The following is a 14,003-nucleotide window of genomic DNA, read 5'->3' as shown; positions in this document are numbered from 1 at the left end:
CCTGAAGAGGGAAATGCGCAAGCTGGCGCAGGAGGAGTGCGGCTTCGAAGAGCCCACAGTGGCCATGGCCTTCGTGTACTTCGAGAAGCTGGCTCTCCGGGGAAAGCTGAACAAGCAGAACCGCAAGCTGTGCGCCGGGGCCTGCGTGCTGCTGGCAGCGAAGATCGGGAGCGACCTCCGGAAGCATGAGGTGAAACATCTGATCGACGTGAGTACGCCGCTGCCAGAGCTCTCTTCCGTCCTGCGAAACGGCTTCCTTTTGTGTCGAAATAAGGCCTAACCTGAAGAAGGCCACACAGTCAACACACTGTTATCGTTCTTTCTGCTCCCCAGTGTGGCACTGGCCTCAGTCTATTCTGTAATAAGACACATCTCTTTCAGGATTTGTGCATCTTTGGTACAAGAAAGAGGTTTCAGATTCACGTGCAAAGCTGCTTTCTACAGACACATTTAGTTACTCTTGAAAGATGAACATTTTCCATGATATTGTCTTCTGTTCATTATGCCTTGGCCTTAAGATTTTATACAAAGTTGCACGTTTGGTGCCTAACAGCTCATGTTTCTCCCAGAATGTATCTGGAGAGGCAAAGAGTTGAGGCAGCTGCTTTTCATAAAGCAAACTGATTTTTCCTCAGAGGGGACAAATCGTCTCTCACATTACATTAAGCCCCAGAGCCCCACATGGGAACAGGATGGGAGAATTTGTTTTCTAGCTCTTTATTTTACTGCCCTTTGTAAAACATTCATTTGGCCGAGTTGTTCAGACTGGCCAGCGAGGCATGACAAAAAAAAACATAACATGCCACCTGGCTCAGAGCTGGGTTCGCCTTTTAACTGCCTGTTTGGAAATTGTCTTTCAGAAACTGGAGGAGAAGTTTCGTCTGAATCGCCGTGAGCTTATAGCTTTTGAATTCCCGGTACTGGTTGCTCTCGAGTTCAGTCTCCACCTCCCCGAACATGAGGTGATGCCTCACTACAGACGGCTGCTCCAAAACTCCTAGCGCTGGCTGCTCGTCAGGAGGGTGCCGCCGGCACGCGCCTGATCTGTCTGTCCCTCAATCCTCAATCCTCGAGGACTCTCCTCCGTTCTGGAAATGGCAAAACAATCATGAGCTTCAGATTCTTATCTGTACACAACTCTGGACAGCAAACAGAGCCTACAGTGGGTGGCTGTGACCTACATGGGACTCCTTGCTTCACTTTTTTATTTTCGATTTCAGAATCGACTTGCATTTTTAATCCTCTTGCAGCTCCTACTCATTTTATTTTTTTGGATCCATCTCGTTGCTAAGGGTGAAATACACAGCTTCTTTAAAAAAAAAAATCCAGTTGGCGTCTGAACTGTTGTATGAAGAAAATTAAAGAAGAAACCCTTCTTTTCAATGGACAGCTGCACATTTCTTACAGAATTTTTATCTGCCTGAGAAAGGACATAAAGAATTCAGTTTTGTTTGGCCAAAGTTAGACAGATAGCCTGGGGTTTGGGCTAGGAAGATTTTAAGCTTTTGTTTTGTCTTGGTGTGTTGTTTTGCCTTCAAGTTTTTTTTTACAAAATGAGAACAAAACCTGGCTAAAGGCCACAAATCTCTGGCTCTCATGCATTGAAAGGATTTTTAACCACAGTGATTTTGTTCTTGTGTATTTTGTATTCAATTACTTATCATCAGAAGTGCACTTTTTCTGGGTACTATGGAGACAAATTGATGTCTGCAGACTCTTTCTGGGTAAATTTATGTTTTCTAATGATTAATGAAACGGCTTTGAAATGTGAGAGTAGTTTCCAAAGTTCACTGAACATTTTGATAAATGTTTTTGTCATATTGATTCCATTTTATGGGGTCCATTTCAATTGCTTTGATTTCATCTTCAAACATTCTGCCTTGTCTTACTGTTACATATTTTACAGCCAGCATTTTCATCTTTCAGTATTATAACTAGTTTAAACCCTATTTTGAAAAAATACCGCATTTTATTAGAAGGGGTTCATACAATGCAGTAAAATTCAGTACTTTTTTTATACTTTTCTTGTAAATCATTTCCACATGTGGAGATTAGAACTGCACTCTTTAGTGTCTGATTTCCTGTGCTCTATGTTAGAGTGTATTTATAAGCACATTAATTGTGCTATACTTTAGGAGGGGGAAAAAAGTAGCGTATGTCCTGTTGAAAGAGTTGTAGGATTGTGTAGAGGACAGGACTGCCAGCAGGAACGACTCTGTTCTGCTGGCAGTGATGTACTGTTTAGGACCACACTGTTGTTTGCCTCTTCTGTTTTACATCCTACATTACTCTAAGGAATATATAAAACCATATCATAAGACTAAATGCCACGGCTCTCCATATAAACAGAACTCTTGTCTACTTCTTTGTGTAGCATTAATACCTTGGCTAAGTCACTTCTTTGCTGTTTGAGTATGAATATTAGTCATTCAACTGTTTAAACAAAAATCAAAAAGTGTTCTTTTTGGAAAGTCGGACTGATTGAATGTAAAATCCTGCTTTTCTGAGCAGTAAATATACCTGTCATTAATCTGCATATGTGTGTATTTTTTCATTAATCTTTAATCCTCTCCTTTGCCTACGTGCTTTGACTCAAACCTTGTAAGTCCTTGGGGGAGTTAACATTTTAGGGCCTGGAGCTCCATTTTCTCTCTTTTCAGCACCTTCATCTTTGCTGTGAAGACACGATCAGAGGAGGGAGGACTTGCCAAGACTAGGGATGCACAGAGCTTTACTATGTAGAGCTGTAGATGTCCAACTAAACAGATCAGTTCATGCCGTTAAATATATTTTTTCTCTCGTTTGTATTGTTGCTTCTTCTGTTATTTTGTGTTCTATACTATTGTTACTGTTTCTTCTTCGGTCTTGGGATATGCTGATCAACCTCCTCACCCTAAAGAGCTCAAGACTGAGAAGGGAAATGATCTGAAGAAGTATTGCCATGTTGCAAAGCAGTGCTATACTAATGGATCACGTGCAGCATTTATTTCTTTTCCTGTGCATGTGAACACAGTACACTAATCATATTTTTCACAATCTTCTGGAACGGTTGCGAAGGAGGGAGAAGGAACAAAATGTCAGCGGACTCAAGGGCACTGGGGAGGCGCTTGCAGAATGCCTGACTAAACCAGTGCTCTGACATATGTGTGCAAGCTTTATGTCGTTAGGGTCCGTGGTTTGCCGAAGGTTGTTTTTTGTCAACTTGCATGCTGACAAATTTGGAATGATGTTGAGAGTCAAGGGCCCCTTGATTTAAGTCTTTTCCTCCATCATGAACTTCGAACAAAGCTGTTCTTCCATATTTTCCTGCTGTAATGTGCCTTAATGCCAAACCCCAACTTAAGAATGAGGAGGTAAAAATAGTTCTAGGCTGAATTGTTCAACACTTTAATGTCCAAATTAAACAACTCAATATGACATCACTTTCAGAATTTTCAAAAGGAGAATTAAGAACTTGACACATGACTGAAAGTGCCAAACAGGAAGTCTGCAATGTTTGGTCAAAATTTGGACAACCATAAACAATTTCTTATACTCGTCAGTTTTCCGCACTGAATCTGTCACTCATACCATAACAACCAAGTAGTTTGTCACAAAGCAATACAGTAGGAAGTTTCGCCATTGTATAGTGAAATACTCTGTGTCAGTTTTCGAGATGTTTTTGTGTTCAGTTTCTTCTATATTCTAACTGATTTTTTTAATTTAAAAAAAACATCTATAATCCCTCTTGACTGTTCTACTTTCCATTTGTAAATTGACTAGTTATGAATTTTAAAGATCTCTCAAGTGCTCAAAAGGTAGTTTACGTTTTGCAGCTTACATGTACTTTATTTTTTTCTTCAGGAAGTGGGGATTTGAGGGGAGGGTGGGAAGATATAGATGCCTGCACTCTAACTTCAAACCTCACAGTTAAAGGCGATGTTTAGGTTTCAAACAAAGCGATGGCAAAATGTATTCCATTGCCCAATATGAAGGTCAAGATTGGAGACTTATTTTTATTTTTGCTCGGTAATCACACTATTTTCCTCAGTTCTTAATGAGAAGGATTACTAGCACTCCCCATTCTAAAATGTTGCAAAATCAGTTTGGTCCGCTTTGTTCCTCATCCGTTAGGCAAAAAATGAGACAAACTTGGCACAGCGTTAGCTTTCATGCGTTATTTGTCTACATGTGGACTGTGCTCCAGTTTCCAAAAATGGACGAAAAAAATATCAAGATCTCACATTTTATATCGCGCGTAACTCAACACGTGGACTTTATTTCTTATGGTTGAAAAAAACAAAAATGAACAAACTTAACAACCAAAAAAAAAAGAAGGAAAAGGAGAACTTCTTATGTGTATTTCTGCGTGACTTCTCAATCTGAACAAACAAGACAACCTCAGATGGAAGAGAAAAGAAACTGTGGTGTCCTTTTTAAAAAAAAACATTCCTCTTCACTATGGATCGAGCAAGAATCTCCAGCTTGTCCAGATCAGCCTGCTGTTTCACCTTCCTCTGCTCCCACATCGCTCCCCCTGCATCTCTCATTGCTGCAATCCCTGACATCACAGCCTGGACACTTGCACTCTAGATAGGTTGCTAGGGATTCTCTACAATCACAGTATTCCCTTCGGAAAACAATGCTCCATTGTTTTTTTTTCTCTCTCCATCTCTCCGAGGTCTGTCCACCTCATGAGCTCTGTAATCCAGCCCCCTGCCATGTTGTCACCTAGAGCAGAGCAGCCCATCATCGGAAGGACCCCTTGCCCCCTGCTGCCACCCCAGGACCCTCCATTCTGCCTTGTTCCCCTCCTTCTGTTCCTCTTGACATTCCCTCTTCACAGTCTGTCTCTGTTTTCTCCTGCTATTTGTCTACTATCCTGCTCATTTGGCTGCTCGTGCTACATCTTGTTTTCCTCTTGTTCATTAATTTAATCTCTACTTCTACGCGCAGCTCCTATCCCTTGCGTTCCACGTGGCTTTGTTGCCTTCGGCCCCAGGTTCCTGCCTGTCAAATTCAAGTTCAAGTTTATTCTCATTGTACTCATACACAGGTATATGGCATAACGAAATGCTATTTAGCTAGCTCTCAGACGGTAAGCAGAACAAAAAACAATACAATTGTATAAGAATACAAGAATACAACACCGTCAGCCTCTGTTGCCACCGACACCATCTCCTGGGCCCTGGGTCTGTCCGGTGTCCTGCCCCTCTGGCTCGGTCAGCAGTCCACTTGTTTCTTTTTGAAGGTCCGCGCCTCCTCATCCTGTGCCCAGGCTTAACCAAGCAGGTTAAGCCAAGTGGCCTTATACTTAAAATACTCTACAAACGTTCACAAAGCATCTGATTCTTGAATGTCGTTATTCCTTGTGAAATGGAAGTTCCTAACTGAGGTTTCGGGGGGGACAACAGCAAAGCCAGTTTCACCCAGCTGTTTTAAATCATCATCATCATCATCATCATCATCATCATCATCATTGCCGAATCTCGCGATCACCTGTTCTTGCATTTGTGTTGCACTCATCCCACCTCCACCTCCACGTTTGGAGTCTTGTAGCTACCCCTTGGTTAACTCCTCTCTCCGATTGGATAGGGGGCTGCCATCAAGCCACAACCCATCATACATGCAACACTCATGAGAGAAGCGGATGGTTCCGGTCCTGGAAGCTGATTGGCTGACGCGCTATCATCTCTAATATATACGCACACCCCGGGAGGAATGCTGACTTTTTACTGGGAGATAAAGAAATATCGACGCGCTGACTGATTTATCAAATCCATCGCCTAGGATTTTTAAAGACTACTTCCTAACGTAGATAAGACAAGAGGATACATGTATCAAACACCTGGGAATCCAAGCTGCCCCGTTGCGTCTCTAGAAAAATACCACCGCCCCCAGCAACCCTCCCTGTTTACACCCGAAGAGGATAAACGTGAAAGACGACGGACCACGGGGCAGTAGTAACACTGCTAGACTACTGATGGTTAAATTGAGTATCTCAATAAACCCCCCGATAGCCTGTTCCGTTTTTGTAGGTTCACGAAGGAACCCGTGGGCGTCAGTTATCTTGCGACAATGTTGCCAAAAAGATGTACACCGGCCCCGGCCTGCGGAGCACCGTGGCGCGGGAGTGATCACACGCGCGGTTAGAAGCCGGAGGGATTATGTCTGTCAGTGGACACGAACACGAGAGTTCACTAGGGACCAAGGGGTACCTACAGAACTCCAAACGGGTGAGGTGGGGTGAGTGCAACACAAATGCAAGAACAGGCGATCCCGAGAGTCGGCAGTGATTTATTGATTTATTTAAAGCGCTAGAGTGATATCCTGGCGGGTACGGAGACCAGCAGCAGTGGGAGCCCCCACCCCAAGCGAACAAGAAAATACCTGACGAATTCGGGATTGGGCAGTTAGTCCATGCTTGTACAATCAGTGGAAATGTTCACGTAAACGTGCGCAAGGCCTCGGGTGCCTTATTGCTTTTATGAAACTGTTGCATAATATGCGATTGCTGTATAGAACTAATTTTATTTTAAAAATGTATTGAACACGAAAATTAAGCTGTTGAGCCTTTTAACTGTGACGATATTCCCGATATACAGTAGCACAGGCCTCGAGTGCCTTGTTGCTTAAACATACACACATCGTCTGATTCTCGTGTGTCATCATTCCCCCGGTGATTAAATCATTCAGGTTTGAAAAGAATATGGTAAAAAGAATATGGTTTCCCACATAAGCTTTCATCTGCAGGAAGGAAAATGTGGTTTAATGAGTACTGACGTTTGCAAAGAAAATAATATGGTTGGAAATCCTCAGTCTATGCCGATGGCCTCCCTCCCTTATGTAAAAGGACACTGTAGAAGCAGGGCTACAGTGGCATCTTCTCTCATATATTGTTATAGAATGTGTTCAGAAACACCAAAACCGACAATATAAAACAAGTTAAATGTAATAATAACCTTAATTTGTTTAATAGGCACAAATACGAATGAAAAAAGCGTTTGGAATTTGAAAGAAATGCCCCTTACCTGGTGTGTAGACCGAGTGGTATCTGAGCAAAGATTAGCAGCTCACTGCATTTCAGACACTAGGAGTTTCGAGCAGTGGTTATTCCCCAACTGCAGTACACAGTTTATGAAGACTTTTGTTTCTGCTAGGTTTTGTTTTTTTACAGCAGAGTATAATTATGCACATTATACTAATATGCCCTAGATACAGACATTTGTAGCGGGGAGTGTTTTTATTATTGCTAGGTTTGACATTTGCAAACCAAGCAAATTTGAAGTATTTTTGAATATTACTGTATGTCACCCCCAGAACTCTGAAAGCAATATAATTGCTTGCTTGCACCAAGTATGAGGTATCTTACTGTAAATATATTCTGAAAATCTAACACCACCATTCTGTAAAATAATCTTCAGGTCTGATGCTTTGTTGTGTATTTTGCATTTTCTGCATATGGAGCTCATGTTATAAGCTTGGGATCTCACAAGCCTTACAAGACCCATCTAAGGGCTTCTTGGTGGGCCCCATCTATGATTTATTCATAAACCTTTAACAAAATTACTTATTCGTTTGTTATGAATAAGTCGGGTGGGGGGCTATTTCTAAATATATTTCCAGTAATATGTGTCACGTGTCAATGTGGGCAACCATTCCTACACATCTTGGCAAAACACACTACTGGTTTCTTATGAGTCCAATATCAAGAGCAGTCATCAGTAGGCTAGTTCTATGCAATGGCCAAAGCACAAATGTTGACAAGAGACTTAGCTGTCGTGAGGCCTTTTAAATCCCCTACAATCTAGCACAATGGGATGCATTCATCAAACACTGGGTCCGGTCATGCATTCACTCTGTTCATTGAAAACCTGTGCCTCATTTGTCAGCTTGGGATCAGCTGGCAACTTGTTCCTTTGAAATGAGCATTGGGCTGAAGTGGCACTTTTCCCTTACCTGACTCAGGGTTTCTCCATATTATAACAGTTTGCAAACAAGGAAGTGGGCAACACTAGCTCAGATATCGCCAAATAGATGTTTGGTCTAATGTTTATTGTGTAGCTATTTATTCATGAATGCAATCTGTCATTCAATCGATCTGTGATTCAGTCTCAGGACATGTATTATGTAGAATCAGACAGTGGAGATGGTTGCACTGTATATGTGATCCTGCTTTGTATACGGACAGTCATCTTATCCTCTCATTCTACCCTGAATGTCTATTTTGGAATAGACACTGGACCCGTCTTCACCAGGAATTCACTAAGGTCATTGTGTACTTTAGTATTGATGAATTTAGTGGTCTGGATGGTAATTGTAGGGGAAGTGAAAAACGGCGTGAGCTAACCGATTGAAGAACAGCCTGTATCTGTTGGGTACTGAAGTCCAAGTTGGTTGAAAGCGCGTGTATGCGGGCTGTATCGGAGACGAGTAAAGCTGCTACAGTGACTTCATTTACTTCAGTGATATTCCACCCTGCTTCTAGAGTTGCACAGGAGCTCCTGCTTTTCTGTAACCCGAACTCTTAATTACGTCAGTGCATCAGCTTCCATTGCCTTCATAATTCTGGAGGACGTACATGTGCCTATAAGACCTGCTGTACTGCTGAGCCTAGCAGTGATTCCAGTATATTCCATCATCTTCTGTAAATACAACTTTTAAACAAAAAGAAAGTATAAAAAATCAATAAAGACTACCAATCCCACTAAGGTTTCATCCAGTGGATTTGTTCACTTCATCACCACCCAAGTCCTAAAATCTTCTTCTCATCAGTGAAAATAGTGCTTCACCTCTGAGCACGAAGAGGGACGGTACAAGTGAGCAGGAGACTCTGTCATCATTGGGGGTCAAAGAGACTGTTGATGATAAAGACAAGCATTACACCTTTAATGTACATTGCTAATGACCTGAACATTTTAGATGAGGTAAGAATTTCACCACTGACTCGAGGAATTTTCCTACAGTTCTGGACTCTGTTCCTATTCCCGTCCTTGAGAAACCTTTTAACTGTTGATGATTAAAGAAAACCCGTGTGTCGGCTACCTCTCTCCTGCTCTGGCCTCAGGTACAAGGCCAATGCACGACTCCCACAATATCTGTACTTCACAGGAAATAACGCTTTTTGTTTTTTAACTTTGTTTTGTGGACTTATACTAAATATGAAATGCCATGGGTGGTTTAGTGACACATTGGTTAATGTGGGTGCTATCTGCATGGTGAATATATATATTCTCTCCTTGTTTGCATGGTTTTCCACCAGGTGCTCTGGTTTCCTCCCACCGTCCAGAGACATGCTGGTGGGTTAACTGGCTTCTGTAGAAAAGTGGACCCTGGTGTGACCTTGCAATTGACTGGCGTCCTGTCCCGAGTGTGTCCTGCCTTGAGCCTGTTGTTTACCAGCATACGGTCCAGCTCCCCCTGCGACCATGGATAAGAGGATCCTGGATAAGAGGATTAGAAAGTGGATGAATGGGTGAAATACCATTCACATCTATACCTGAATTCTTATAATCAACATCACTAGTACATGCAATGGATAATTTCTAAAAGAGACCATGGAGAATACATAATGTTTTTCCCCACATCCAATGCTGATATAACACAAGTGGGAACTGTGTATTTGGTTATAATAAAACATGCCTGAAGGCTTATGATGAACCCTAAAAAAAAAAAAAAAAAAACTCACGGTGGCAGAGGTCATGAAGAAATCCCACAGTAAAATATGATAGTTATTAGTTTATAAAGGTCACTTCACCTGGGAGTCAAAAATCACAGTAATGGAAAAAAAGGCTCTGTTCTAATTTGCGGTGCCAAACTTTCACTTTCTTTTCTCCCCGATTTGCTATCGGCAATAAGACAGTGGATAGGAAACAGAATAGGAAGGTGACTCATGAACTACAAACCGCAAACATTAGTGGTGTGATGGCAAAATTCAAACAGAGCCACCTCTTCACCAACATTAAAGTCCATAAGGGCCATGCAGATAAACGCCAGATCTAATCCGTGGTCACAGACACACCTTGGAGCATTTAAACCAGCACACAGTCCAAAAAAGAACCCCAAACGGCAACTGTGACAAGAGACTTGTATCCTGATGCAGTCAAGGGGAACGGTCTTGGGAAGGCCGTGTCAAAACAAAAGCATCATTGTACACTGCGAGAGCTGAGGCACACAGGCCAAGGCTGCAGAAGAAAATGAATGATATGAAAAAATACTACAAATTCAAAAGAAAGCAATGCAAAGATGAGACATTTTAATAGAAAGGTAGAAATATTTTATTTTGCTTTGTACTACATACAATACCATTTTGAGACAGGAATTTCAGGTAATTCATTTTATAGCTCAGTTTCCCCCACTCCCACCTTAAAATCGAATGTTTTAAAATTTACAGCACAGTCAGATTTCCTACTGAATTAATACAAAGAGAAATGTAGAACAGACCTTTGCAGCCTATGTAAAAAACCGTTGTGCCACATTCACAGTTAAGTTGGTCCCTGATTAGGAAGCTACAGTATATACAAATCCAGAACCCAAAGACTGAGATACTGACACTTAATTTTATTTGGTTAAGAAAAAGCTGGGAGCACTCCAATGTCCCAATTCAACTAGCCCCTTTCACTCTGGATATTATCAAGAGAAAGATCACAGATACACTGTTTGATACAAGGTTGAACCAAGCAGACTCACTTATCTGCTCTTAACCCTCTACAAAAAGTCTCATGTATATTACCTCCATATCAATGGATATTTGAAGCCTGATATAATGAGTTTTTAACTCCAATGTGAAAGGGGTTTAAAGATAAATCCCCCAGATACAGTATTGGTTGTGACTCAATTACAGTAAGCATGGGTTATAGAAAACACTTCCTAAGGCCAGCTTAATCAATACCCACTCTGTTTTTGGTTACTTACCGGAGCACTGTTTTTTGTGCTGTGGATTGAATGGAAACGTTACAGTTTCCTTTCAATGTGTGTGTGAGAGGATAAAGTGCTTCATTTGAGATTAAATTGTAAGGATATGGTATGAAACTGAGTATCTAAACCTGTCCCGCATACACCAAGGGAAGAAAGGAACAGCAATAAATAATGAAGGGTGACAGGCAGTGAGGCACTCAGCACAGTGAAGGATGTCCGCCTAGGATTCTAGGGCATCTGAAGCCCCTCAGCCTGGGAACAGACCCACCCTCAGCTGTCCAGACAGGCTGGCAGGAGCCGTAGGAACACAGCAGTCTGGTCTGCAACAGGCTTCCTGCTCCACTGACGGGCGAGTGGCTGGCAGGCTTCTTCCTCCCGGCCCGCAGCTATTGTTTGTGGAAACCCGAGTCCTTCCCCACCAGTCCTGGGGGTGAGAGCAGCGCAAAGCTTCCTGTGGCCAGACTCCACGCTGGGGGGCAGCCTGCGCTGTGCGAGAGGCGACAGGACAAGGAGTCTGGCCACTCTCCCTCGTACCCTCTTCTCCTCTCTCCCCTGAGCACGCCGCATGGCTTGCTCGCAGGCCGTGAACTGGGATACAACACTCCCTTACAACTCAATGGAAGGTGATGAATAAAAGGTCGATCAGATGCTATTTTTGTCTCATAGCACAGCTCTTGGCTTTGAAAAACTCGCCTTGAAAAGGGCCGCCAATCAAGCTCCCCTGCCAGCCACCTCAGTCTCATCCCGGGATCAGGCACAAGACTGACTTATCTGGTGTCTGTCTGGGCTTAACAGACGCTTTATTTTGCCACACAGCTGTATGTATACCTCCTGAAGTGTGCCCTCAAGATCTTGGCCAGATCACTGTATTGATGCTGTGATGGCTCAGACCCATGGCAGCTACCCAGGATCAGCTATGCCTCTGTGAGAGAGTTACAAGACATCCACTTCCTATCCAAGGTTGGACTTCCTGTCCTGTCTGAGTTAATCTTTAACCAAAAATATAAAACGGATTAAATAGCGATTGGTTGAAAGATAACGCGTCTAAGCAGAATTACACTATAAACAGTCTTATAAGTTATCTTTTGAATGTATAAATTACATTTCTCATATTCACTGTGTCTCTTTTTTCTTCACGGAGATTCAGAACGGAAAGAAGAGATCCAGCCCACAACAGTCCTTCCTGCCTTGAATCAGTATCCCCTTCACAGGACGAACTGCTTCAGGACAGTCTGGCAGAAAGCCTCCTGGTGGACTTCGCCCTGCCCCGTCTCTCCGTCATCTCATGGAGGCGCTGCGCTCTGAATACACAAGCAGGGCTTCACCAAGGCCACTTAGCAGGAAGCTGAGCAAAACATGAAGTGGAATATGGTCAGACACAAGTAAACATGGAAACAGGGAGAGGGCCGGCTGGTAGCCATTAGAAAAACAGCCAGCCAGATTACGGTGAGAAAAGATCACATCATTCTCTGCTCTGTCTCCGCCTTTGTCTGGTTCTCCACCGAGTTTCCACAATGACTCTCTCTCTTTTTCTCTCTTCTCCCCCCCTGCAGGTGTCCCCCCAACATCAAGTGAGGGGACCCCTCCTTCTCCTTTTCCCTCTAAGTCTTCTGCCTGTGTTCTTTTATCCTTCCCAGCTCTCACCGACAGTACCCTTCGCCTGTATTTGAGCGTATTTGGGTGACCTTAGCAATAAATGTGTTTGCACAAGAAATACAGGATTATTTTTCTAATTGAACACTCCAGACATTCCAGTACGATGAACTCTATATTTCTATTTTTTTTAAATGTTCTGTGGACAACTGGAAGAAAAAAGTCCAGGTCCAATTAAACTTTGACACAAATTCCAAACAAGGGGACAAAACATTTTTTTCTTATTGTTTGAATTTAGAAATTGCCAATGACTTCTGTCATACCTACTCCTTCTGGAACAGCCAGCTGTGTGTTCATCCCTACCAGGCTGTGCTCTGCAAATCCCACCACCGCGCGCGAGACAAAACGAGCAGGCGCACACATACACACCCGCCAGCGACAGCCGTCTTGAAACATGTCGCAGCCTGCAAGTGCCCATTCAGCCACAGGGGGTGCCATGCTGCTGAGAACTCTCTCCACCCTGCCCAAGGAAGCACTCAACCAAACGGGCTTCTCCACCTGGAGAACCTTGGTCGTAGTTGGCTAGTGACATGACCCAGGCTCAAACCCACGATGCCTCGATCACAGAGCTCAGCCTGCCCTGAAACGAGTGCCTTTACGTTTCCAAAGGTGGACTAAACATTTTGTCTGATTGAAGTAGTATTCGTAATGCTATGGGCTGCTGAAAATAAGACATTTAACAACAGAGCGTGACTTTAAAATGTACTGTCGGCCTACTAAACAAGTGAGGGAGTGATCACTTCTGCAGAAGTAAAAACCATGTAAAAAGTCATTATATATGTGCTATTGTGTATGCAAACCCAGTCAGCACTCTGCAGCACAAAACATGCACTCTGTATGCACTTAAACAAGTAATCGATCCAAAAACACTTTGAGTAGCACTGTAGTTTGTTAACAAGAAATATCCTGTTTACATGTTCACTTTTGGTTTTAATACTGGCATATAATTTGCCAGTAACAGGCGGGTCACAGCTGAAGAGCTTCTCAAAATGAACATTGAGATTTATCTCTCCAAAGCTTACACCAAAAGTTTGTAAACCTTGTATAATAACCAATTAGTTCCCAAATCCTTACTAAATCAGAGGGACTAATTTTGTGTCTAAGATTTGGCCCTGAGCCATTTCCTGTTCGCGGTAAAAGAAGCTGCATTAATGAAGCAGCTTAGTTCCGTTTATGAAACAGTAATTCTCATCATTAATGGGAGAAAGCCTGCAGCTCACTGGGCAAATTCCACACACCCTTATCAGGGTAAACAGACTTTTAAAATTAATCTCATTAGAAAAGATTACATTAAGAAATACTGTTCAAATAAAATATTGCAAAGAACTAGAAATTCAGAAATAGAATAGAACTTTCATTATGAAACTGAAACACAAAAAGGCAAGTTAATAAGAGATTTTTGTGGCTGGCTACCAAAAATACACAGCCAAATTAACGTGACAAAATATCATATC

The 14,003-nt window shown here is 42.5% G+C and overlaps 2 protein-coding genes across 12 annotated transcripts in view; one reads left to right on the top strand and one right to left on the bottom strand.

The window, feature by feature from the left end:
- cables1 (Cdk5 and Abl enzyme substrate 1) overlaps positions 1 to 2,536 on the top strand; it is a 52,254-nt gene extending 49,718 nt beyond the window's left edge. For all 7 annotated transcript variants that reach the window (XM_088642030.1, XM_088642028.1, XM_088642026.1 and 4 more), the window contains 2 exons: positions 1 to 208; positions 861 to 2,536. In XM_088642030.1, the coding sequence (XP_088498156.1) occupies positions 1 to 208; positions 861 to 1,001 (349 nt within the window). In that variant the 3' untranslated portion in view covers positions 1,002 to 2,536. The remainder of the gene's footprint in view (positions 209 to 860) is intronic.
- An 835-nt stretch (positions 2,537 to 3,371) lies between these two features.
- The window catches only part of slc35d4 (solute carrier family 35 member D4), a 37,838-nt gene continuing 27,206 nt past the window's right edge, over positions 3,372 to 14,003 (bottom strand). For 3 of the 5 annotated variants that reach the window (XM_088642033.1, XM_088642031.1, XM_088642034.1), the window contains one exon: positions 10,233 to 12,241. In XM_088642033.1, the coding sequence (XP_088498159.1) occupies positions 12,175 to 12,241 (67 nt within the window). In that variant the 3' untranslated portion in view covers positions 10,233 to 12,174. Of the gene's footprint in view, positions 4,846 to 7,056; positions 9,423 to 10,232; positions 12,242 to 14,003 lie in introns of those variants that run through there. The other 2 variants (XM_088642032.1, XM_088642035.1) reach the window with 2 other exon arrangements.

This window comes from Lepisosteus platostomus, chromosome 8 (genome assembly GCF_059453375.1).
Source record: "Lepisosteus platostomus isolate fLepPlt1 chromosome 8, fLepPlt1.hap1, whole genome shotgun sequence".
Classification (NCBI taxonomy): Eukaryota; Metazoa; Chordata; class Actinopteri; order Semionotiformes; family Lepisosteidae; genus Lepisosteus; species Lepisosteus platostomus.
Note: the sequence above shows the minus strand (reverse complement) of the source record. Positions and strands in the feature narration are given on the sequence as shown.